The following is a 25,697-nucleotide window of genomic DNA, read 5'->3' on the forward strand; positions in this document are numbered from 1 at the left end:
AATGCTCTGAGTGTAGGATTTCACTGAGAAAACTTCGATTTAAAAGATGTTCTAACTCAAAGAGAAAGTGCTTGGGGGGGGGCACCACCTTTAAGCACTGCCGACTTCATAAATTCCATCAAACATTTAAAGAAACGTCCATTCTAATGCTACACAACAGCGATGATGAGATTCTGCAAAATTCCGTCTATGATTCAAATATGATCTTGATACATAAAGCAGGGAGGCAGAGTCAAACAGAGAGAGAAATAAACTGTAAGACAATATCCCTAATGATTGATGCAAAATTATTAAGCAAAATTTAAAAAATTCAATCTTAAAAAGCAAGAGACTGTGGCAATAAATAGACCATAAATATTATACACTATGATCAGGCTGGATTTATGCCAGGAATACAGAGCTTGTTCATTATTAGGAAAACTATAAATATAACCGATCACATTAATAACCACCACCAAAATTATTTAAGACATTTTGATTTTAATTTGATTAAAAGCTTTTGACGAGATATAATACTGTTTCTGTTTAAAAAAAAAACACTAGAAAGCATAGAAATAAGTGGGTTTTTCCTTTGATAAGTAGAATTTATCTAAAACTGAGAGTCAGCATTATTTTTAAGGAGGACAAACTAGGAAACTTTCCAACGAGATCAGTGGTAAAGCAAGGATGTCCATTATCACCATTACTGTTTAATATAGTGCTGGAAATGCTAGCTATGAAAATAAGACAAGAAAAAAATTGGGAAAATAAGCATGGTAATGAGGAAACAAAATTATCACTTTTTTGCAGATTATTAGAGATCAATAGACAATCAAGTAAAAAATGAATTGAAACAAAAACCTCAGCATAATTGCAGTACATAAAATAAATCTACACAAATCATCAGCATTTCTACATATTACTAACAAAACTTAAGTTTTTAAAGTATTAAAACTTTTAAGTATTAAAACAAAACAAAAGAGATAGAAAGAAATTCTACTCAAAATAACTACAAATAGTATAAAATACTTTGGACTCTACCTGCTAAGACACTTTTAGGAACTCTGAATATAATTACAGAACACTTACACAAATAAAGACAGATCTAAATAACTGGAGAAATACTGTTCATGAGGAGGGTTCATTCACAGTATAGGTGCCATGTTGAGAGGGTATGTGGGGTGACATCACTCACCAGCAATTAATTAAAAGAGTCAGAAGTCTCTCAAAGTAGAAACAGAAAACTTAAGATCTCCGGAGAAAGGGCATCATCACCACCCAAAGTGAGCTAGTAGGAGAGGTGCAGTATAGGAAGTAAAGCATGATTATATACTTTAGCATGTTCCATCCTCCTCCCACCACTGACCTTCACTCTCAATTGGTGGAGTTCAGGCTCACAATCTTGGGGGAAATCTAACCCAAGTACAAGGAGCAAGGAAATGCTAATTTAGCCAATAACAACTCTTAAGAACACTTTTATCCTTATTTGTCGAGGACACGGTTCAGGTGATTCTTAGTAACTTGAAACTTAGGCCTAGCTGTCAATCAGAAGCCCTGAGCCATGCCAAAAAGTCCCCACCTCCATTTATCCCACTCAATTCACAAAAAGGCTGAGACCCAGATTCCATGAGGGGTCCTCACTATCCCACTCAAGGGTAAAGATCACAGTTCATTCACAGTATAGGCGCTATGATCTGAAATGTTTCTAGGTGGCATCAGTGATCCTCACCAGATCCAATAGTTTGATGGTTGATGTTGAAGCTAGGGTTCCACATGGGACAGTGCTGCCAGCCACTCTAGCAAGGAAGCCTAACCCAGAGAAACCAAGGTGCCTAGGACTTGGGCTTCAAAGGGGTTTTGGACTCAGAACAGAACTGTGCCCTATAGGAATCAAGCTAAGCTATGAACCTAATTCCCATATCCTTCCCAGAGAGAAGTGATGCAAGGGGGATTAGGAATTATGCCTCCCATATGTGTGTATTTGTGATAATACCTTCTGAAGTAAATATTTCTGGGTAAAGGTTAATTAGACTACTAATGGTTAATGGAATTGGGGTGCAGGGTGCTACTCACCCTACAATTGAGGGAACACCATTGGTGGAGGCTGGAATCATTTGCAGAGTACTCTAACAGCCCTTAAAGGTACCAGAAAACCCTGGGGAAGGAGTGAAATGTTACTTACCTGATCTTCAGGAAATGGGTCACAGAGTGCTCTGTGTTATAATAGGTACATTAATTCACTGTTACTGGAGATGTGATCAGTTGCAGACATTCAGAACATAATTTGGAACTTTGGGAGCTATTAAACTGTGCATACTCTATGGCCCAGGAATAATATTACTAGGGCTATATATATCCCAAAGAGATCAAAGAAAGAGGAGAAGGACTGATATGTACAAAAAGGTTTATAACAACTCTTTTTGTGGTATCAGAGAACTGGAAACTGAGTGATGCCCTTGGAAGAGAAGAAATCTTGGAAGATTTGTATGAACTAACAAATGCAAAGTGAAGTGAGGAAACAATTTTGAAAGACTTAAGAACTCTGATCAACACAATGACAAATCCAGAGGACTCATCATGAAATATGCTGTCTACCTCCTGATAGAGAGGCGATGGATTCAGAGTGCAGATTGAGATGTGTGTGTGTGTGTGTGTGTGTGTGTGTATGAATGTGTATGTATATTTATTAGACATGGCCAATGCACAAATGTTTTACTTGATTATACATATAAACTGGGGTTTTGTTTTTCTTGCTTTCTCATTGGAAGGTGGGAGTAAGTTGAGAAGGTTAATCATTATGAAAATAAAATTTAATTTTAAAAAACTATCAGCTTCAAATTTTGATCATCTCATACATTATTCTGCAGAGTGAATCACAGAGAATAATCTAGGTGAAGAGAGCTATTTGTTAAGAATCTGATTCTAACCACTTTCTAGATTGACTTCACATTACTTATACACCCTGCAGTTCTAGCCAAACTGGTTTATTTGTGTGCTCCTCATACACATTCCACCTTCCACCTCCTATCTCTTTGTTTCTGCACAAACTAACTCCCATGCTTCCCCTCTACCTCTACCCTTCAAGGTTCAGCTTATGTGCTTCTTCCATTGAAGGCTCCTCCTGATCCCCCTAGTTGTTAATGCTCTCTCCAAGTCTCCAAATTACTTTGTATTTGCTTTGTATGTATTTTGAATTTATCTACATATGTTTAATTTCACCCCAATTAGTAGTTAAACTCTTTGAAGTTGGGACCTCTTTCATTTTTGGTCTTGGTATCCTCTGTGTCTGCTCAAGTATGTAGCATATAGTAGTTACTTAGTGCTTATTAAATTGATTGAAGGATAGCTACATTGGCCTATTTTAAATTGCTTTATCCTCAGCTGAAAAAGAGGTTATTGTTTTATTGATGAAAAATCTTTGAAATTTCAGGTTTGAAACAAACTGCAAATGTGCAACAAGGGCTCAAATGGCCCACATTTAATCTCAAGGGTGACCATTAAAAATAAATTTGCTTTTGATTTACTGTTCCAAACCAGAGTTTACTTTGGGAAATCTCTAACAGAGCTGTCCAGGTTTCCACAAATGTGGGTAACAGGTCTCTGGATCCCATATAGGCACTCAAGGTGACAAATGTGTATCAGGTACAGAATAGTCTTTACTGCCGCCTACAGAAAATACATGTAACTGGAGTATGGCACATGTGTAGACCCCATCAGCTTGCTTAACCTATGCAACTTCCATATCTGGAGAAGTTGGCAGACCTGCTTCTGAGGGAGTTATAATGGCTGTAGAAGAAGTGCCTTAGAGAGGCACAGAGGTTCCCAAACTTATTTGGCCTACTGCCCCCTTTAAAAAAAACTACGTAGAGCCTTCTGGACATCTACTTTCTTTAAGGCTTTAATTTTTAAAATTTGCATCATTTCAAAAAATATAAAATATTTTTTAAAAAAGACACATCTTAAATTTAATAATTTATTGTAAATTTATAGTATTTTCCTTCATTGAAATTTTGATGCAATCATGCATCATGTAACTAGAGTATCCTATTGTAAAGAAGTCATTACGTGCACATATTCTTGCTGATGCATGCTGGACTTTGCTTGCCATCACTTGCGTGTTAAGACCTGTCAGTAGACCTGACCCCTGATGGGTTATAACTTGCATTTTGTGTGTTTCCTTGGAAAATAATATAATCACTATGACTTTAACTCTGTTATGCAACAGATGAAACGTGCAAATGATTTTTCAAAATTCTCTTCTCTTCTTTCCTTGTGCTCCCCAATTGCACTGGAGGCTACCACCGCCCCTTTCCCTCAATCATTGGGGGGCTTCTGGGGTGGTATCACCCACTTTGGGAATCTATAGGCTACAGCATACACAGAGATTCTGTAACTAGTTCTGGTCTATAACCTCACAGTTGAGAGGAGCCTTTTTACGAATGGCTATGTAGCTGGAACTGGAGGCATCTTCAAAAAGGCCTGAGACAGTTTCAGCGAGACCTTTTCTCTGCATTCAGTGACTTCCTTCACAGTAGCTAGTGAGAGACAATATTATAAAGGGGAACATCAAGGAGTCTTTTCCCCTCCAAGGCCATAGGGCCTGGTGAAAAGTCCTCATTCCTTATCTTCTGAAATCGTTCTTTTCCCTTTGAGGTGAAGGACATTGGATCCTCTGACCTTGTGAATGCAAAAGGTTCAGGGGGCACTCTAGCATCCCAACATTCCAGTGTCTTAATGCCAGAGCCATTGTAGCACTGAGTAACATTCAGGATACCAGCTTAGTGGTAACTGAGACAAGGGCTAATCCAACAGAGAAGTTGCTTTTGGTTATGACCTTGGTGGAATCAGTATTAGGAAAGAGCCAAGCTAAGTTATTAGCCTACTCATACACCAGGAAGTATAAGGGGAGATCATGTCTCTAAAGAGGTGGTAGTGGGGAATATTTATATATTTGTCCTTATTATATCTTTACAGTAAATATCCCTTTGTAAAAGCTAATTAATGTTAGATAGTTAAATGGAACTGGAGCTGGTAGCTACTGGCCTCAAGGGGAGAACCTAGCTACTGGGAACTTAAGCTCAGAGAGAAGGGGGTAAAGTGTACATGTCACATATGGACTCATAAGCAGATACGGAAAATACACAGAACTTGTACAATAGCAATAAGGAATCATTACAAGTCATCCTTTATGTTGGACTCTACTTTTCTCCCAGTCCTCCTAACTCATCAGCAGTCTGTGGTTTAGACTCCCTTAGAAGGGAACTGAGCATGGTTGGAGTTGCCCAGAGGGCATGCCCTGACATTCTGATAAATCCCTAGCTCTTTCACAGGGTTCTACAGAGTCCTACCTGGATTCATAGTGCCACCATGTGGTTTGTACTCTTTTCATCAAAAGTGCCTTAATGTCCTCTACTGCTTAAAGGTTTCCCGTTTCCCCATAGGATTATACTCAACTTTACAATGTAAGTTATTCTTGTTTGTTTGCCTATCTCTTTTGCCTTTCGGAATTTTGTGTTCCTAGATCTCCTCTTATTTATAGTAGTTGCTGTCAAGTCTTCTGGGGTCCTGTTTGTGGTCCCTTAATACTTGAACTGCTTCTTTCTAGATGCTTGCAGTGGTTTTTTTTTTTCTGATGCGCCCTTTTGTGGGTAGCAGAATTTCTATCTAACTACAGGTTTGATGCGTACTTAGATTTATCCAGTTTGATTGTTATGATATATGCCTTCACTCAGTTGATGTGTTGGTTAATTTGGATGAACCGATTTTTTTCCCCCTTTCTTATCTTTTGTTAATAAGTCATTGCTTTATAGGGAGGGGATTTTTACAAAGATTTTTAAGTACAGGCGAAAGAGGAAAATGACAAATGTGAGAAAATTAGTACACTAATGCCCCCTGGGTGGAGCTGTGAATAGGTCCAACCCTTATGGAAAGTAATTTGGAAAGATGCCTAGAGAGTGAGCAAACTGGTCGCAGCAGCTATTATCCAGGTCTTATTTCTCCCCCCTCCCCCCACTAAGCCTATACCCCAAAGAAATAAAATAATAAGGAAAAGTGATTTATAGGTACAAAACTGTTAATAGCTGCAGCTCTTTTCGCGGTAGTCAGAAATGGGGGCGGGGCGGGAAGAAAGGAGGCGTGGTCTTGAGCGTGAAGTCGAGGCGTCGCTATAGTGACGAGGTTCCGTCACGTCGTCGCCATAGCGATGACTCTCCGCCACGGCGTCGCTCTGGCGATGACGTAAGATCGAGGCGCCACGCAGGAGAGTCGCTGGCGCGGAAGAGCCGCCGGAGCTTAAGGGTCTGGGCGTCCCGGGTACAGAGGCGGCGCCGGCGTCATGGCGGTGCTGCTGGAGACCACTCTGGGGGACATCGTTATCGATCTGTACACGGAGGAGCGGCCGCGGGGTGAGGAGCTGCGTCGGCGGTCACCGGCCTCTTAGCCGCCCCTGACCCTTGGGTGGTGGGTGGTGGGTGGTGGGAGGTGGGACGGGGTCAGGGCCCCTAGAACCTGTGGCTCCGACCTCTTCAGCCCCTTTAACTGGATCCTGATTTTCGTCCTGGGAAAAGTTTCTGGGAATACTGGAGAGGAGGAGGGTATTGCCACCGCGCAAAATTATCCTCCGGTTTTGGAGGCAGCCGGGAACAGTGATGAGTTTGGGGTCAGGAAAATTTTGCTTCCAGCCTCTGACACTTTGTAGCCTTGTGCCCGTGGCCTCTGAAACTCGGGCAGCCCCCTAGGAGATAAGGACTAAAACAGAGACGAGTTGCAATCTGCACAGCCGCAGGTGGTTCCCACGTTGAAAGTTCTGAGATGGCCCTTGTTCGTGCCTTGGGTTTATATGGAAATGATGCAGTTTGAGGGGGGCATTAAAGGATCCCTCAAGGACTGGAGTACAGGAGGGGGTCGTCTGGAATGAATTCAGGGACCCAAGCATTGTTTAAGTCAAGATAGCAAAGGTTTATTATAACACCGTAGCGCAGAGCGCCTTAGGGAACGTAGATTCCTTAAGGAACTTGCAGGAATGATGCTAAAGCTTATATAGGAAATGTAGTGGATTATGTGCCAGATATGCTAATTAGGTGGTAACTTACAAGGTTGTCACCGGAGTCATTCACTACTAGAAGCCCGGGGAAGGGCTTTCTCAGGGGTGTATTTTTGGTCTATTGCATCTGTAGCAAGATAGCTTTGAGAGTTGATGACTGTAGCTTGACCTCTGGATTGCATATGATAATTTTGGAAATCAACACATGATAATTCTATGGTTACAAGGTAGTCCTGTTTTTAGCAAGAGAATTTTTTCGGAGGTCAGCTTGTTCTTGCGATGGGGAAATATATAGCTTATTTTACAGGTCACTCCTGTGAGTAATTGTCGGGAAAGTAGTTTGTCTTACTGGGGGCCACTAGTGAGTTATTGCTAGGCATAGTGTCCTTGGGCTGGGGAGAAAACTGTTAAGGATAGTGTTTTGAGGCTAGAGAGGAATGTGATTTTTAAAACTGGAGTCTGAGGAAAAGCTCCCCATCAGAAAACGGACCATAGTTGGCTGTGTTCAGATCTTTGAAAGGAAGTCTTGTGGAAGGAGGATTAGACCCTGAGGTCTGCCCCCAGAGGGCAGAACAAAGGAACAAGAAAAGAGGATGGATGTGCTCAAAGGGAGGCAGCTTGGCTTAGAGGATAGAGAGCTGGATTCTGAGTCAGGAACACTTAGGTTCAGTGAGTCTTGCGGTATGACCCTGGACTTATCATTTCACCTCCTGGAGCCCTTTAGAACTTTCCTCGACTACAGTCACAGAGGAGAGGCAACTGTATTTAACAGAGGGAGTTTTTTTTCCCAGATATACAGGATATATAAACAGTAGGAGGTAATCTTAGAAGGGCAGTCTGAAGGGGGTGTGGTTGGGGGTAAAGTGGGGTGAGGAGAGGCTCCTTGGGAGAGTCTGAGGAAGCCTGCCCCTGTTTCTCATAATAGGTTTTTAATTGGTCTCTTCATATTGTCTTTCCAAGCACAGCTGCCAGAAGGAATCTTCCAAAAGCAGACAGCACAAAATTTTCCTTGCTATTTAAGGTCCTCTAAGTCTCTCCGTTAGATCCTAATTTCATACTGCATACTTAAATTGCATTTTAAGTTCCAGCAAACTTGAATATTAGCTTTCTGGCCTCATTCTGCCTATTCTGGCCTCTCTGCATTTATGTATATCATACCCATCTTTGCAGTGCACTCCGTTACACATCTTAGCCTGTTTAATAATAACCAACATTTACAAAGTATGTCTTCTGTCCGTCTATCTGTAGATAAATATAGATATATATGTATATATACAAAATCTCATTTAATTTTCATAACCCTGTGAGGTATGTAATATAAGCATTTCTACCCCCTTTTAACAGATCAGAAAATTGAGACTTGGATTAAGTGACATAGTTATAAAGTTAGTTAAATCGTAATAGGATACAAACCCAGGTCTCTTCTGCCTCCAAGTCAAGTACTTTCTCTACTATACTTACTGAAATCTTTGTCTCCATTTAAGGTGGGGGTTCTTAATGTTTTTTGTGTTGTGGCACCAGACTTGGCAGTCTGGTGAAACCTATGTAACCCTTCTTATGCATAAAATACATGGGAATATAAACCAATTATGTTAAAATATGGTTATCAAAATATTTTAAAAATAAGTTCATAGATTCCAAGTTAAGAAACCTTTCTTTAAGTTATGGCCCAGATTCTGTTTCTGTGGTGAATGCTTCCTTCATACTATTAGCTCAAGAAGGATCCTTTAGTTCCTAATCTTTTTGTGCCTCTGTGACTTCTCCTATACATTTCTCTTATTGTAAGTTGCATTGTATTTATTTCTGTGTGTCTCATCCACCTTCAAGCCAGTTACTTTGTCATTGAAGGACAGTGCCTTATATATAATAGGCATTTAATGTTTAGTAAATGTTGAATTTGTGTATTGAATAAATTTTGTGATTTCAGTTACTTAAAAACGCCAGGCTTACAAAAGATTCTCAAAAATAATTTTATTCTAGAATATATTTATCTGCTGAATTTATACTTTCTCTATACCAGACCAGTAAAACAAAGATTGCTTGTATTAGATATGTTCAATATTAATAAAAATAATAATTTTTGCATTTGTATAACAATTTAAGGTTTACAAAGCTCTTTTTTATTGGTCTGCAGCTGACAGATTTTTTTTTTTTTTTTTTGCTTTTTGGCAGGGCATTTGGGGTTAAGTGACTTGCCCAAGGTCACACAGCTAGTACAAGTGTCAAGTGTCTGAGGTCGGATTTGAACTCAGGTCCTCCTGACTCCAGGGCCAGTGCTCTGCTCACTGCGCCCCGACAGATTCTTTTAAAAATAAAACAAGAAGGAACAAATTGAAAGATTAAGCATGAAATTTCTTTTCAATCCCCTTTCTGATTTTTTTCCAGGCCTTTAATATATATCAGTCCAATAATAAACATTTACTAAGTACCTGCTGTGTGCAGGTCCCTGGGCTAAGTGCCAGGGATGAAAACACACAAAAAAGAAATAATTCCTATTCTAGTACTTACATTCTAACAAGGACGAAAAAAGATATATTGTCTACTGTTAACCATCATAGTTACTGAAGTAAATTCAGAACTTGTCTTGTGTTTGCTTATTTAAAAAATTCTTCATTAATTGCTATGATGAATTAGAATGTGTTAATTTCTTTCAGCTTGCTTGAATTTTCTGAAGTTGTGCAAAATAAAGTACTACAATTATTGTCTCATTCATAATGTACAGGTAAGTTGGTGCTCATTACTTATTTCCTCATTGCTTAAGTTATTCAACTCAGAGTATCAGTTGATCAGCCTTTTTTATCTTGTAGAGAGATTTTATTATACAGACTGGTGATCCTATGGGTACTGGCCGAGGAGGAGAGTCAGTCTTTGTGTAAGTATTTTTTGTTTATATGCCAAAAATTGAATTTCCTAAATGTATGTTTGTTAAGTGTGCTTCATTTGGCCATATATACATCTTTATTACAACAGTAGTAAATTACTTTTATATCATCATTTTATGATTTTTAAAGCATTTTCAAGTGAGTCCAACTTCCTGAGGGAATGTGTAGAGTAAATGGGGAGGGGAGGGAGGTAGTGGAAAGTAATATTTGGAACCATGATTACAATCTCAAAAGTATTATTTGTAAATGATCTGGGATTGGCTAGTCCAGTGAGTTCAAGTAAGGTGCTAATGAGGCCATAGGTGTCAGATTCAGGGCATTTGATTGGTCCCTAGCTTGTGAATGATAGTTCATATGGGAGAAGAGTAAGAATATGTGGGAGAAATCAAGCAGGTGCTTTGTTGAGGAGGCATCTCTGAGCATCCTACTGATTGATATCTGTCTATAATATGAAAAGCTATATTTTTTTCATAAGGAGAATAAATAATGCTTTCTTTTACATTGTTCACAACACAGTCAATACCCTTGTTTTAGGCCTTAAGCTATAAATTTATTTTGTATATTCAACTTCGTGTGTACCTCTTGATTTCAGAAGGGAAAAAAGAAGAGTATGCTGATGTCCTGATTGATGTTCAGTAGAAACTTAGGTGTAATTTTATGTCATCTTTCAGTATGCCTACAATGTCACACTAAGTTTCAGCCAGACAAAATTGTTTAGGAGTTTCCTTCACTGATGTTAAATTAATGAATATACCAGTGAAATGATGGAAATGTTTAAATTCAACATCTTTACAGAAACAGTTTTTCACTAGTAAGTTCCGTTTTAAAATTCAAAAATGATTGTAAACAATTGGACTATTTCATCATAGTTTTTATTTGAAAAACTGCTTCCTTATTATAATTTCATTTTTGCCTATTTATGCTTATTAAAAACAGAGCTTTGTATTTTCAGACAACTGTATGGTGATCAAGCAAGGTTTTTTGAGGCAGAAAAAATGCCAAGAATTAAGCACAAGAAAAAAGGCACAGTATCTATGGTGAACAATGGCAGTGATCAACATGGATCTCAGGTGAGCTCATAGTTGAGCAAATAAGCCTTCTAAGTCAGAGGAATGGGGAGAAACCTTTGCAAATAGATCTATTGCAGCAATTCTAGAAAGGTGAGACTTATACTTTAACAGAATTCATGTTTTTTTCCTCAGTAATCCATTTTAACAATACTCAATTTTAATTTAGAGTAGCATTTTATACAATTGTGTTTTAAAAGAAGGCCAACAATTTGTATACTGAAGAATAAAATGTTTAAATTATATGTACTTTCCACTTTCCACTCACTATTTACCATTTAGAATATTTTCTTGTTATTGTTCAGTTGTTTTAGTCGTGTCTGACTCTTTGTGACCCCATTTGGGATTTTCTTGGCAGAGATCCTGGAGTAGTTTGCCATTTTCTTCTCTAGCTCATTTGACAGATGAGGAAACTGAGGCAAATAGGGTCAAGTGACTTGCCCAGGGTCACACAACCAGTAAGTGTCTGAGGCCAGATTTGAACTCTCCAGGAAATAGAAATATTTACAAATGTTTATGTAGAAGAATGATTTTTAACCCCACATCTCTTCACAGTGCTAAAGGTTTTTATACATAAACCTGAGTTCTGACCTGATTAGAGCAGAAGAAATTCCAGAAATCTTTGCGTTTTGGATGAGATTCTTAGCTTTAAATGGCTTAAGCATTTTAAGACTTGTAAATAAAAACCTTATTCATAATATTTTTCTAAATTTGAAGGGATGCAAAAATGTCCCACTCCTAAGTTTTCATTGAGAATGAAATTTGAGGGGTTTGTAGAACACTTTAAGAGATTCCAAAACAACGTAAGCTCCCTGTCATCACACATCATATACCTGGATATCTTAAATTCTGTTGGCTATTGTTTGCCAGAAAAGATAATCAAGAAGCTCCCAGAGACTAAAAGGAATGCAAAAACTGAATGAGAAAGTATTTGAGCTTGATGCCAGTATGCTATTCGTAGCAGTGGATTAATGAAACAAAATAAAAAGTAGACCATGATGAAAATGACTAATTGTATAAAGTAGGGTTTTTTTTTCATTAAAAACAATAACTTGAATTTTTCCTAAGGCATTCTGCCCAAAAAGGTTATAAAGCAAAGGGAAGTTGAAGATGAATCTGAATCTTAGTGATCTTTTTCATGAGCCTATTTTGTATATTTCCAGGGTGTATGTATTATGAAGGTGGCTCATAGTAAAATATCATCCATACTGGGCATTGGAGAAGAGTTCTATGTTTAAATAAGAAGGGGGGAAAAGATATCACATGTATACAAAACAATACCCTCTTTTGGTGGAATTCAGTACACATCAATTCTTTCTAAATTCCAAGAAATCGTGAGGGCGATAACATAACTGAAACATAAAGTGGCACTATAAAAATTTTAATCTTTTGAAATGAGTAGCTTTAAAAACTGAAAACCACTATAGGAGGCTTGCTTTCAATGGGTCAATACTTTAGGAAAGTATCTAGTTATTTCTCCCTTGGATATACTTTAAAAAAAGCAACACCCACCAGACAACCACAGCAGAGTAAGTTAATGTGGAAACTGACCAATTCTGAAAACCAGAATGTAGAGCAGTCTGAAAAATAAAAATGTGTTTGGGGAAAGAGAGAGGGCTTATAGTTAAGGCGTCTTAAAAAAAATCCTTTTTTTTTTGGCTTTGGTTTACTGAAATATTTTATACTGTTATACTGTTACTGAAATATTTTATACTGTTAAAAGGGAAATATTTCAAAGCATCTGAAAAATATGAATACTGCCTGAATACATATTATATGAAAATTCAGAAAGAGCTTAAACATGTGGATGTCAAATACAGAAACTTCTCTCCCTGTGAGACTGTATGATTACTTAGATAGTAGATCTTACAGTAGGTGGCAACTCCAAAGTCTATGCAGAAGTTACATTTAAAGAATTGCTGTCTAGAAGGGTGGGAACAATGGAATTTCCATTGGTTGGTAAGCCCCCTGACTCAGCATGTACATTGAAGAACATTAATGGCATCTTCAATCTTGAACCATTCTCTCTTCCTTGCTGTATTGACAGAATTTCCCCAGTTTTCCAATATTTCAGTGATGGTAAGAACATAAACCTAAGTGCAATGCTTGCTGTCTTGGTTCTACTCAAGTATCCCCAGAAGTCTGCCTAGTTTTCTTCTGACACCAGCCTCTTCATATACTTTTCTTACTGTAGCTCCTCTTGGCTCTTCCTTGGGCTTCATTCTTTGACCGGGGACAATCTGTTGATTTGGGTACTGACTGCTGCTCACTAATAGCACCCTGAGGCAGGCCACCTGCTTCTTAAAGCTCTCTGTTTCAATAAGTGTTCTGTTTTGGCATAAACGTCATCATAAGGTGGATTCCTCCTCCTCCCCATCCTGTCTTGAATGTCCCTGCCATCATAATAGCTCATTCTGGTGGGGTTCTTTTTGTTTTTTTCTTTGCCCATTCTTCTAGCCCATTTCCTGACTTTGATCTCAATGTTAGGGCTGGGGTCTGCCCCACTTCTGGAGGGAAGTAGTGAGCTGTTACTGGCGCTGTTTTCTTGGGTTTTTGAGTATTGTGTCATTCCTGGATCTCAGGGACATTCTGAGGACTTACAAGCTTTCATTGACCCCAGAATGATCTGATCCTTGGTTTGGGTCTATGTAAGAGTAGAGTGCTGCTGGACTGTGTCATGATCAGTTAGAGGGAAAACTCTGTTGGTTTTGAGTGACAGAACTGTAGATTCCCCTTTGGTCTGGGATTCCTGCCTTGCTTATTTTCTGCATGGTGGACTAGATGCTGGAACTGAGATTCCACTGTCTTTCTGGAGTTGAGCTACACCTCTGCTGCTTGCTTCTGAACTTTCTCCTGTTCATCACCCAGGGCCTCCTACCTGGGAAAGCTACCACTCTACCACTGTGAGCAGGCCCCCTTCTCACTCTGACCTGAAACTTGATAGTAGGTGACAGAGCGGCAGGTTCACAGTTGTCCCTCTTACAGTGCCATGGTATAGGTCCAGGTCCGATCTGGATCTGGAACCTCCTTTTGTTCTGGCGTCTCCCTGGATGTTGGATTGCTTGAGCTACAGCATTTTCTTGGCCTGCCCCTGCCCCTGTTGTCCACAGACCTCCCTTTCTGTCTCATTATGCTAGACTGGCTTGGACAAAGGATACACAGTGACTTTTTCTGGATTTCCTTATCAGGATCTGGTCTAGTGAATTTCTAGACCTGTTGGAGGACTTGTGGATGGTAGACCGTACCCTGATTCCTACCTTGCCCCCCTCTTCCCATTTTAATGTTTTAATAATTTTCATCATAAGGAAATTATTTTCAACCTCTGAATCAGATCATCATGCTACTTAACCTTTTTTAAGTGCTTGATTACAGTTTATTTGTTCTTTTAATTTTAATTTTTTAAAACACTCTGGTAATCCTTTTAAATTCTGTAATGAAAAAGAAGTCAATTAAATAGGAAATGGATAAAGGAGCTAGAATAGATTTTGGATATTTTCTAGGCCAGTTCTTTCTATTTTTTTGCTTAGCGTAATGAAAAGAATGGTGAATTGGGAGTCAGAAGACCTGGATTTGAGTCCTGGCTCTTATGCTTACTAGTTGTGTGATTATGGTCAAACCACTTTACTATTTAAGCCTCAGTTTTCTTGTCTATAAAATGAGGGTGCTAATTAGAGATATTATCTACCTCACAAGGTTGAATGAAATGTTTGCAAAAGGCCTGTGTCAAAAAAGAAAAGTGAGAAATGTTGGAGGGGATGTGGGAAAACTGGGACACTAATGTACTGTTGATGGAGTTGTGAACTGATCCAGCCATTGTGGAGAGCAATTTGGAATTGTGCCCAAAGGGCTATCAAACTGTACATACCTTTTGATCCAGTAATACCACTGTTAGATCTATATCCCAAAGACATCCAAAAAAGGGAAAAGGACCTATTCGTACAAAAATACTTCTAGCAGTTCTTTTTGTGGTGGCTGTGAATTGTCTTTCGACAAATCAAAGGGATACCCATCAAATGGGGAATAGCATAAGCAAGCTATGATTGTGATGGAATATTATTGTGCTAAAAGAAATAACAAACAGGATTATTTCAGAAAAATCTGGAAAGACATACATGAACTGATGCAAACTGAAGTGAGCAGAACCAGGAGAATATTATACATAGTAATAGCAATATTGTTTGATGAAGGACTGTGAATGGCTTAGCTATTATCAGCAATATAATGATCTAAGACAATCCCAAAGGACTCATGATGAAACATGCTATTTGCCTCCAGAGAAAGAACCGATGTTGTCTGAATACAAACTGAAGCATGCTGTTTTTCACTTTCTTCTTTCATTCTTTTTCTATTTGATTCTTTTTGTACAGTGGAAATGTTTTACATGATTTCACATGTATAACTTCTTTCTGATTGCTTATCGTCTCAGGGAAAAAGGAGGGAAGGGAAGAAAAGAGGGATAGAATTTGGAACTCAAAACTTAAAAAAAGTTTAAAAGTTGTTTTAACGTGATTGGGGGAAAATTTTTTTTTAAAAAAGGACTTTGTAAATTTTGATGTTGCATATAGATCTAAGCTGCTATTATAGTTACTGTTGTTGTCACTATAAATATTATTAACTGTTGAAAAATTAGGCCTAGGAAGGTGAAATGACATCTCCAAAGCTCCCTGGTCTGAGAGTCCCAGAGCTGACACTAGAGATGACAGTGATAATATCCAAATTTAAGATCTTTAATTTGCTCTACTTTTTTGGTAACCCGGGTTTCCCACCACATTCATTAAAATTAGTCCCATTTGAAATTAGCCCATTTCCACAACCTCACAGATGACCATCTCAATATTAATACAAATGCACGCATGCATGCTTGCACTCATGCCTACAGAGTTGAACTAAGAGTTTTCAAAATTTATGCTAGCACCATTTTAACATACTGTTTTGAAGTTGTACAGAACTTATCTCTTTAGATACGATCCATTTTGTATATTTTTGTATGACTTGTATTCATGGATAACTTTGGCTATATAATTACTAAAGGTGCTTGCATTTATTATGTAATAATATACATCTTCTCTTTTTCACATCTAGTTTCTTATTACCACAGGAGAAAATCTAGATTACCTTGATGGTGTACATACAGTATTTGGTGAAGTAACGGAAGGAATGGATGTAATCAAGAAAATTAATGAGACTTTTGTTGACAAAGACTTTGTGCCTTATCAAGATATCAGGTGTGACTACTATTTACACTGTGCATATAGTTTTTTAAGGATCTGTGATTTCATTAGCATGTAGACTTTCCTTTCTGATAACAAACTGCAACTCCTTGATGCCTTAGAAGACTTCATGAGTGGCTGTGTCCAGAAAAATCTGTTACGGTTAGCCATTTGATGATGAGCCCTGGGCGACAGACTCACAGTCTGCTATGTAGTTGGAGTCTTTTCAGCTTGGTAGGACTTGCCAGAGCCTGTTAGAACTTAGGCTCATCATAATTATTCACTCAGTGAACAGGTTTGCTATGTGACAGGAACTCTGATAAAAATATAGAAGGGAGAAGATCTCCTTCAAGGACCTTTTACATTCTACCCTGGGGGTGACATGGTGAGTGGAGTGGGAGCAGATACAGCATGTTCATAGATAGGTAAATAAAAGACAATGGAATGAAAGTGGTTTAATAGAAGACTATAAGAACACTTGTAGTCATGACTATTTGCGTTTCTTTTTAAATAGTTATAAGATTATTGTACTACGCATGTTATTTGTTTTGAAAGAAATCTTTAAAATAATATAGCTTGATGTTAATAGTAGTTAATACTAATGGTTACTGATTTTTTCTAGGAAAGTAAAATGCTATGTTTTAGAGGGTCCTATAGATAATGAAGAAATAGGGCAAAAGTTTTAGGATTTCAACATTTGAATAACTCTGCTTTAGAGGTCATTGCAGATGAATATCATATCAGATAGTCATAAATTACAACATGAGAACAAAAATGAAAATGATTACTTTCGGAGTAGTAGATTTTAACAATTTGGCTTAGATTCTCTTTTGACTTGAAGAATAATTACAAGATTGCTGATTTTTTCTTAAAAAATTCATGGTTAATTTGTAGATTCTGAAACACTTTTAATTCAGAACTATGACTTGCTTTTCATTTGTAAGGATAAATCATACAGTGATTTTAGATGATCCATTTGATGATCCAGCTGGCTTATCAATTCCTGATCGATCGCCAGAACCAACCAAGGAACAATTAGATGTAAGTATACTGACTCTTTACCACTTTCTGTCTGTGACTTCACCTCTTGGGGTCATTTTTTTCCTATTTGTGAAATGAGGGCATGTGACTAGATGGCATCTGTAGTCTTTTCTACTAAGAAATTCTTTGATTTTTCTGAACCTTCTTGGGAATGAACATTGTCATGGGCAGATATACTTTTCACACTAAAATGATTTCTTCAGAATTATGTTTTGTTAGAATAACTATTTCTGTATGGCTTACTTAGGTGCAAGCTAGAGAAACTTGTAGTCCTCTTTTTCCTACTGTTCTTTTCATAGCCATGAGTGGTACAGACACTGGCTTGGCCACCCACTACTTTGATGTGACTTTCCTTGAAGTCACACATAGAATCCCCTTGCTGCTGCACTTCTGATGTTCCTTCCTAGTTCTATTTCTGCCCATCTATTGAAATATAAGTCTTTACTGCAAAGTGTTGTTTTTTTCTTTGCCCTTTTGTTTTTATTAAAACAATAATGATTTAAGACACTTCAAACTGCGTTAGCTGTTTTGACTTGAATTTTTAAAAAATTCTTGAAAGATCTTATTTCCAGGGATATGGGTCTCTATTGAAATAGGTCAAGGGGGAACTAGGAGGAGAAGGGCAACAGAGGGTATTTGGAGTAGTGCTAATACCAGCTTACCTCTGACATTACTGGTCTATTGGGGCACTACTTTGGTTTTGTCTGAGATGTGTTCCAAGGTCCAAACCAAACTGGTTTCCTAGGGAGGGCCCTTTCAGTTGAGGGACTGTTTTGTATCAGTGTAGATTTTTTTCTGATTTTTTTTCTGCTCTAAACAGAATCAGCCTGATGAGCAGATAGCCAGCCTTGAAACCATGAAGACTTGGGTTCAGGTCATACCTCTGACCCATCCTGGCAAGTCACTTAATATCTTAGTGCTCTGCCTTACTCGCTAAGACTAAGTTGCAGAGAATGTACCCACTTGGAAGTTTTCTCATCTGGCAGTGCTTTATACCTGTGAAATCACATCTTGTCCCTAACTCTGTCCCTTAAACTGGTATCTGTGACATGTGACCTAAAATCCAACTTTGAGAATGAAAGACTTTGGATACCACCTGTGGCATTGTTTAATTTTTGGAATTCAATAATTTGTTGGACACTGGCTAATTTCTACAGGATTCTTTGTCATTTTGGTTTCTCAGCAGCTCGTTTTGGTTGGCATTAGATAAATTTCATCAGCTTTGTAAGCTTACTCCTAGTTGCTTTTTTAAACTACCAAAAGGTATCTTTTCTTTCATATATATCAGATTTTGTTTCTTAAATGGATCAGTAACTTTTGTTTTTGTTTGCAAAACGCCTTTTTCGTTTGTAGAGTGGCCGAATAGGAGCAGATGAAGAAATTGATGATTTCAAGGGGAGATCAGCTGAAGAAATTGAAGAAATGATGGCCGAGAAGGAGGCAAAAACTCAGGCTATTCTTCTAGAAATGGTAAGATAATTTTCTGCTTAAATATATTCTTGCACATATTTCTTAAGTCATATGTGTGCGTTTGTTTACAGAGCTACTCTTGCGTTGATAATTTTGACCAATTAATATTTATAAAATACCTACTATGTGTCAGATACTATGCTAAGTAATGGAGATTTAAAGTGAGGCAAAAAACCAGTCCTTGCCATCAAGGAGCTCATAGTCTAAGGGTGGAGACAATCTGCAAACAAATATATACAAACACGTCACATACAAGACAAATAGGAGATAAGTAGCCGAGGAAAGGCACTGGAATTGTGCAGTTGGGAACGGCTTCCTGTAGAAGGTGGGATTTTAGCTGGTACTTAGAGGAAGCCAAGGTCAGTAGTCAGAACGGAGGAGGGAGAGCATTCCAGAGGTAGAGGAGAGTCAGGAAAAATGTCCATAGATGACACATGGAGGATCTTGTTTGTGGAACAGCCTGAAGGCAGCTGTTACTGAATTAAAGAGTATGTGGTGTGGAATGAGATGTAAGAAGACTGGAAAGGTAGGAGGGGGGCTTTGAATGTCAAACAGAGCATTTTGTATTTGATCCTGGAGGTTATATGGAGCCCCTGGAATTTATTGAGTGTGGGTTGGGCTGACACGGTGTTTTAGGAAAATCACTTTAGTGGCTAAATGAAGGATGGATTGGAGTGAGGGGAGGCTTGAAGCAGGCAGACCCATCAGCAGCTATTGCAGTGGTCCAGGCCTGAGGCTTGCACCAGAATGGTGGCAGTAACAGGAGAGAAGGGGGAATATTGGAGAAGGAGTCATATGGTATGGAGGGGAGGAACCATGGAGGAATGATTAGAACTTTTTGAAAATGGAATAGAGTTCCTCAGGAGGGAGTGGGGTCCCCAAACCTGCCAAAGGTCTTCAGGCAAAAGTTGAATGACTATTTGGGTGTGTTCTAGAGAGGATTCATTTTAGACTATGGATTAGACATGGCTTCTGAAATCACTTCCAGTTCTGAAATTTGGTACTTGTCCCGTGGGTCTTGAGCAGCAGTCAACCCTCTGTGGTCATCCTCATTTCCCCAATACAGCTTTTTTTTTTTTTTTGAGGGGGAGGGTGAGGTAATTGGGGTTAAGTAACTTGCCCAGGATCACACAGCTAGTCTGTGTCAAGTGTCTGAGGCCCAATTTGAACTCAGGTCCTCCTGACTCCAGGGCTGGTGCTCTATTCACTGTACCACCTAGCTGCCCCTCTAATACAGCTTTTTAAAACTCATTTTTGTTGTCTTTAGCTTTCCTAGCCTTCCTTAGCCTATTTGGAATTTTACGTGACTATCCCGTACTTTTGTATTGAATCCATTAAAACATTTATTAGGCAATTAACTGTGTAAAGCACTATGATAAGGGCTGGGGTTTCAAAGTGTTGATAACAACTAGCAACTTTTCTGGCTAGGATATATTTCCTAGTAAGGTTAGTATTATCCCTATATATTCTGCTATTTTGCATAAACTTTCCTGGGACAGCAATTTTTATGTGCTAAATCCATCTATATCCCAGTTTCTTTGTAGAACTGGAACAGTTTGAAAATGTATTTATAAAGTGGATTTGCTGCAGAGTTCACTGTAGAACAGAGAAATTGTTAAAAGATTGCTTTTTTTTTTACATCATCTTCAGTTAGATTTTTGTTTTCTGGGCAATGAAAAACTATTTAAATAAGTCTCTTCCATGTTTGTTTTTTTTCCTAAGTTTTTTTTTTAAATTTATTTTTCATTTTTAGTTTGCAACACTCAGTTCCATAAGCTTTTGAGTTCCAAACCTTTCTCCCTCCCTCTCCTCCCCCCCCCCCCAAGATGGCATGTAATCCAATATAGGTTCTGCACGTACCTTCTCATTGAACTTATGTACATAATAGTCCAGTTGTAAAGAAGAATTTTAACCAATGGAATGAATCATGAGAAAGGAGAAACGAAACCAAGAAAAAGGGGGAAAAAAGAGAGCAAATAGTTTGCTTCAATCTGCATCCAGACTCCATAATTCTTTCTCTGGATGTGCATAGCTTTTTCCATCACGAGTCTTTTGGAGCTGTCTTTGAACCTTGCATTGATGAGAGGAGCCAAGATCTATCAAAGTTACTTCTTATAGATCCCATGTGTCTATAATTGTGTATAATGTTCTCTTGGTTCTGCTCCCCTCACTCAGCATCAGTTCATAAAGTCTTTCCAGGTCCATGTTTGTTTTTAAATATTGTATGATGTCATTGTAATTGTACTTCACGAAGGAGATACATGGCATGGAGGGGAGGAACAGTTAGAACTTTCCAAAAATGGAAGAGTTCCTTAGAAGGTAGTGTGGCCCCCAAACCCTCCAGAGGTCTTCTTCCTCTTGACTTGGCCCATAAAAAGGTAATTCTTATTTGAGGAGGAAAAAGGAAAGAAAGAAATAGGATGTTTTCCAAAATGTCAAGTTAAATGACTACTTGGGTGTACTGTAGATTTCATCTTGTGAAAAATGAATTGTTGGATTTGTAAAAGGCAATATGATATAGTGGGGAAAATACTGGATCTGGAGTCAGAAGATCTGGGTTTGAATCTTTAGCTTTATTGCTTCTTTCATGTGTGACTTTGGAAGTCACCTAGCCTTTGAAGCTCGGTGAGGGTCCTGGTCTAGTTGACCTCCCAAATCACGACTAGTTCTAAATCCTCTGATTATGAAGAGTATTGAGGAATTTAACATTTATTACAGAGTAAGTTAATGACACTATGTTAAATCATAAAGCAAAACTAACATAACTAAATGAATGTGGGGAGAAAACTGAGGATGCTAGCAGGTATTCTCTTTGTGTATGCAGTCAATAATAGCTGAGGGCATGAGACCATTTAAGTGACTGTTGTTAAGAAGGAGATTAAGTGCCCAAATATGTCTCCCTCCCCCATTTCTAATCCACAATGTTGTGCTGCCTCTTATTTCATAATAATGATGTCTATATTTATATGCCATCATAACCTCCATCATGCTGTTTCCTTTTCACTGAATCACATTTGCTGCAACTTTCATGCTTGCTGTTGCTTTGTGAATTAACTGGCAGTGTTACTTTAGGGTGGATATTGTTTTATGGAATTGCCTTTCTTATTCATTCATAAAGGAATCCATTATTTCAAGTGCATACTTTGTAGGTGATAAGTAGCTTCAGTAAGAGGTACTCTTTTCTTCATTTGAAAAATATAAATTTTAAATATCTTTATTATTGGGCACTCTTAATGGTGCTGTAAGTAGAATAATGGTTTTCTGTCCCATTTGTCTTTCTGTCTAAACAACATTTATGATTGACTACTTATTGATGCTTGCTCTTCTTTTGGTCCACTTGAAGGCTTTAGGGAAATGTAGTTTTCCCCACAATAACTACAATCATCATCTAAAACTATAAAGAAGTGGAGATCTCACACTCTTGTTTTTGGGCAGTTCCTGAGGGCAGGTGACTAAGCAAGGTGGTGGTGAGATTATGGAGCAAGAAATATTCTTGGGTCCTTTGTCCCTTTTTGTTACTGTTCTCATCATCAGGAACATTTTGTATTACTCTGCATGTTAAAATATTTATTAATGATTAATTTCCTTATACCTTCAGTTCATAAATACAGATTCAGATTCATTAGCGGATTTTGTGTGAGACTTAGAATTTTAAAAATATTTTTACTAAAGAAAATGACATTTTTCTTTTTACTTTTAATTCAGGTAGGAGATTTACCTGATGCAGATATCAAACCTCCAGAAAATGTCCTATTTGTGTGCAAATTGAATCCAGTAACCACAGATGAAGATCTGGAAATAATATTCTCAAGATTTGGGCCCATAAAAAGGTAATTATTACTCATTTGAGGGGGGGAAAAGAAATGAAGAAATAGGATGTATGAGAGTATAAATTTATATATTATTTTTATGTAAAGAGTATAAATTTATGTATGATTTTTTGTATTTATGTACTAATGAATATATGAACTGATTCTTAGTTTAGCTTTCATTGATAACTATAGCATTTGGAAGATAGATTTTATTTTTAATATTTCATCTCTAAAGTAGTAAATTAATGGTTTTCATAGTTGTTGATTTACCAGCATCTTCACGAATGTTAATAGTAGCTTACATCTGTGTAGATTTCTTTTTACTATAATGCGCCTTATGTACACTTGCTCATTTGCCTTTCCTGACACCCCTAAGAGGTGTTTAGTGCAAATATTATCTTCATTTTACAAATGAGGAAACTGAAGCTTGGAGAAATTAAATGACTTTTCCAAGGTCCCATAGAAAGTAAAAGATAAGAACCTAGCTCCTTGCATCCAAGTCTCGTGCTCTTCCCATGATACCACACTTATCAATCTTTAAGGCATTTATCTCTATCAAAAACTAATAACGTTTTCAGAGTTAAAGAACAGTTAGTTCTAATTTGAATCTGGATTTCCTTACATTTTTCAGTCCCTTCAAAAATTTCCTTTTTAAAGCAGAAGAGGCTGTAAAAATGGGGTACATGTCAGAGAAGAAAATAATTTTCAAGGAGACTTTTAGGATTTCCTTTCCGTTGTTTGGGTTTGGTTTGAAGCTTTGGTATCAGGGTGGGGCATCCACTTCAATTCTAGCTCACTGGTTTTGTTGGACCACAGAGTTGGCAGCAACCGCTTTGTACCTTCAGTGTAAGAGAGGTAGAGTGGGAGAAGAGGAGAAAAGGAGAGGCAGAAAGCCCAGATTAGAGGAAGGCGTGCTGATTCTCTTTGCTCTTTACCTGCTCCCGAAGAAGCTCTTAATTTAACGGCAGGGCCAGAGGTACCAAAGTAGCAGTGGGGAAAAGGAGGAAAGAGAATTATGGGGGAGAAGAAACACAAGAGAATATGGGAATTGCCAGGAAGAAATGGACCACATGCAGTGAATTACTGGACATGCTGATGAATAGAATTAGACATAGTAACCCATATGGAGATAATATTGTGTAGTCAAGGCTTCTTAAATTTTTTCCACTGAAGACTCTGTTTCCCATTTCAGCAGCGTTTGTTGGCACTGTGTGTCTTGAGGGCATGTGCGGTGCAAAGTGCGCGTTGGCAGGCTCTGCCAGAAACACCTCGGATTCATTACGAGTTCGATTTTTAATTAATTTTTGCTCATTATGCACTCTGAAACTTTTAACTGTTGCCATGGTTTAAGAAGTGCTGTATAGTTGACACAACACTTTGCCTGCATAGTGCAAGGACTAACTCCACTTGACAGTTGAAGAAACTGAGTCTCAGGGAGGTCCAGTGATTCCCCCACAGAGCCAGAAAGTGGCAGAGCCTGGGACTCTGATTTGGGCCTTTTGCCCCGAGTCCATCATGCTCCTTCCAGACCAAGGTCCCACTCTAAGAGAACTCTTGACCTCCCACAAACCAAGCTTTCTTAAATCCATAATTTTCTAGTTAAACAATGAAAACTAGACCTTATTGAGTCTGTTATTGTTGCTTCCTTACTGTTAAATTCTGTTTATGCATTATTTAAGCAATAATTCTAGGTAGAGCATGGGAAGCATAAGAATGGACAAAAACAGGAAAAGTAACTGCTACTGTGCCGCACACGAAGAAGTAACAGGAAAAGAAGAAACCAAGACAGTTTTTGGTCCACACTCATCCCCCTCTTGTCCTTGGCTATCCAGTCTTAAAGCTATATGAATACTGTAGTCCCACTTATCCAGACATCAGACTGGAAACCTTAACCATCCAGACTAGAGCTGAAGTTAGGAAATGAACATAGGGGCTCTGCCTGCAAGCTAACTGCCACGAAGTCTTTCCGCCCATGCTTTTGTTCTTACTTTGTGAGCACGGTCTGACCTTGAGGTTTCGTTGGGAGCCTGCTGATGATAATCTGTTCTCACCACCTTGGTTTCCTACTTCTCAAACCACAGAATATTAGAAGCAGCAAATTATAAAGGTGATTGGGGCCAGGTGAGGAGGACCATGTGGAAGAAAAGAAGTAGATGTAGATGATGGTGGACCACATAAGAAAGATACAGAACCACTCATGGAATACTGCTAGTTGTCACTGTGGTGACTCAGTCCCTGGGAGAAAGTTGGATCATATTTAATCATGTTCAGCTCAACAGATATTTATGATGGGCTCTCTGTGGGCAACACTCTGGGCTACTAGTGCTGGGGATGCAAAACAGAAGTGTTCCAGGAACTTATCCTCTACAGAGGGAGTTGGGACCCGTAAATAGGTAAATATAATTTGAGGTAGGGAGTGATGGTAAAAAGGACGGATGCAGACCAAGTGCTCTAGGAATATTGGAGGAGTTTTAGAACAGTTATATCTGGGAGGTTTAGAAAGCCAGTGGCACTGAATCTAGACCTTAATGGAAGGTATTTAAAACATTGAAAGGAGGAGGGAGTAGGCCTTCAGCATCTTCCACGTAATAGACATTTGACAGTTGTTCAGTTGATTTCATTCCAGGCATGGTTATGGAATGCTAGTTCAGTTTTCTTTCTTAAAAACCTTTTGTTTAAGAAACCAGGGAAGTGTGTGATTCATTTTACAGTTCCCTCTGAAAAATAGTGAAATTTAAAAAAAAATTTGGTTTTTTAAAGAGAGTAAACTTTATATGGAAAATTCACTTGTGTAGATTATTTTTTCTCTGATAATGATAGCTAAATAAGTTGTTACTCTAACATTCTAGTATATGTGTTCTGCACACAGGGCAGTTTCAAGCCTATTTTCCTTCACAATTTAATTTTGAACTCACTTTTCCTATTTTCACATTAGTTGAATTCATCGTGGATGAGACTCCTACAATCCTATAATCACTTATTCAGTGTTTGACAATCATAGTTTATCCTTACTTTCTTCCTAATTTTGTTAGCAACTCTCTTTCAGTGTTCTGATTAGATTATTTGTTTCTGTTGGTTAGGCCTTATTCATACTTGATTATCTTCTCATTTCTGCCAAGTTTACATTTACTTGGCTGGGTTGGAATTGGTGTTAAGCTTTTTCCTGGATTAAATACTTAGCTTGAGCCCTCTCT

The 25,697-nt window shown here is 38.2% G+C and overlaps 1 protein-coding gene and 1 pseudogene across 1 annotated transcript in view; one reads left to right on the top strand and one right to left on the bottom strand.

The window, feature by feature from the left end:
* Window positions 1-6,202: 6,202 nt before the first annotated feature.
* Window positions 6,203-25,697, top strand: part of PPIL4 (peptidylprolyl isomerase like 4) — a 39,560-nt gene continuing 20,065 nt past the window's right edge. The window contains exons 1-8 of the mRNA XM_036769449.1: window positions 6,203-6,383; window positions 9,676-9,743; window positions 9,829-9,893; window positions 10,856-10,973; window positions 16,053-16,195; window positions 17,125-17,221; window positions 18,575-18,691; window positions 22,397-22,521. Of these exons, the coding sequence (XP_036625344.1) occupies window positions 6,314-6,383; window positions 9,676-9,743; window positions 9,829-9,893; window positions 10,856-10,973; window positions 16,053-16,195; window positions 17,125-17,221; window positions 18,575-18,691; window positions 22,397-22,521 (803 nt within the window). The 5' untranslated portion in view covers window positions 6,203-6,313. The remainder of the gene's footprint in view (window positions 6,384-9,675; window positions 9,744-9,828; window positions 9,894-10,855; window positions 10,974-16,052; window positions 16,196-17,124; window positions 17,222-18,574; window positions 18,692-22,396; window positions 22,522-25,697) is intronic.
* On the bottom strand, window positions 12,823-13,192 carry LOC118856410 (annotated as a pseudogene).

This window comes from Trichosurus vulpecula, chromosome 7, assembly GCF_011100635.1.
Source record: "Trichosurus vulpecula isolate mTriVul1 chromosome 7, mTriVul1.pri, whole genome shotgun sequence".
NCBI lineage: Eukaryota > Metazoa > Chordata > Mammalia > Diprotodontia > Phalangeridae > Trichosurus > Trichosurus vulpecula.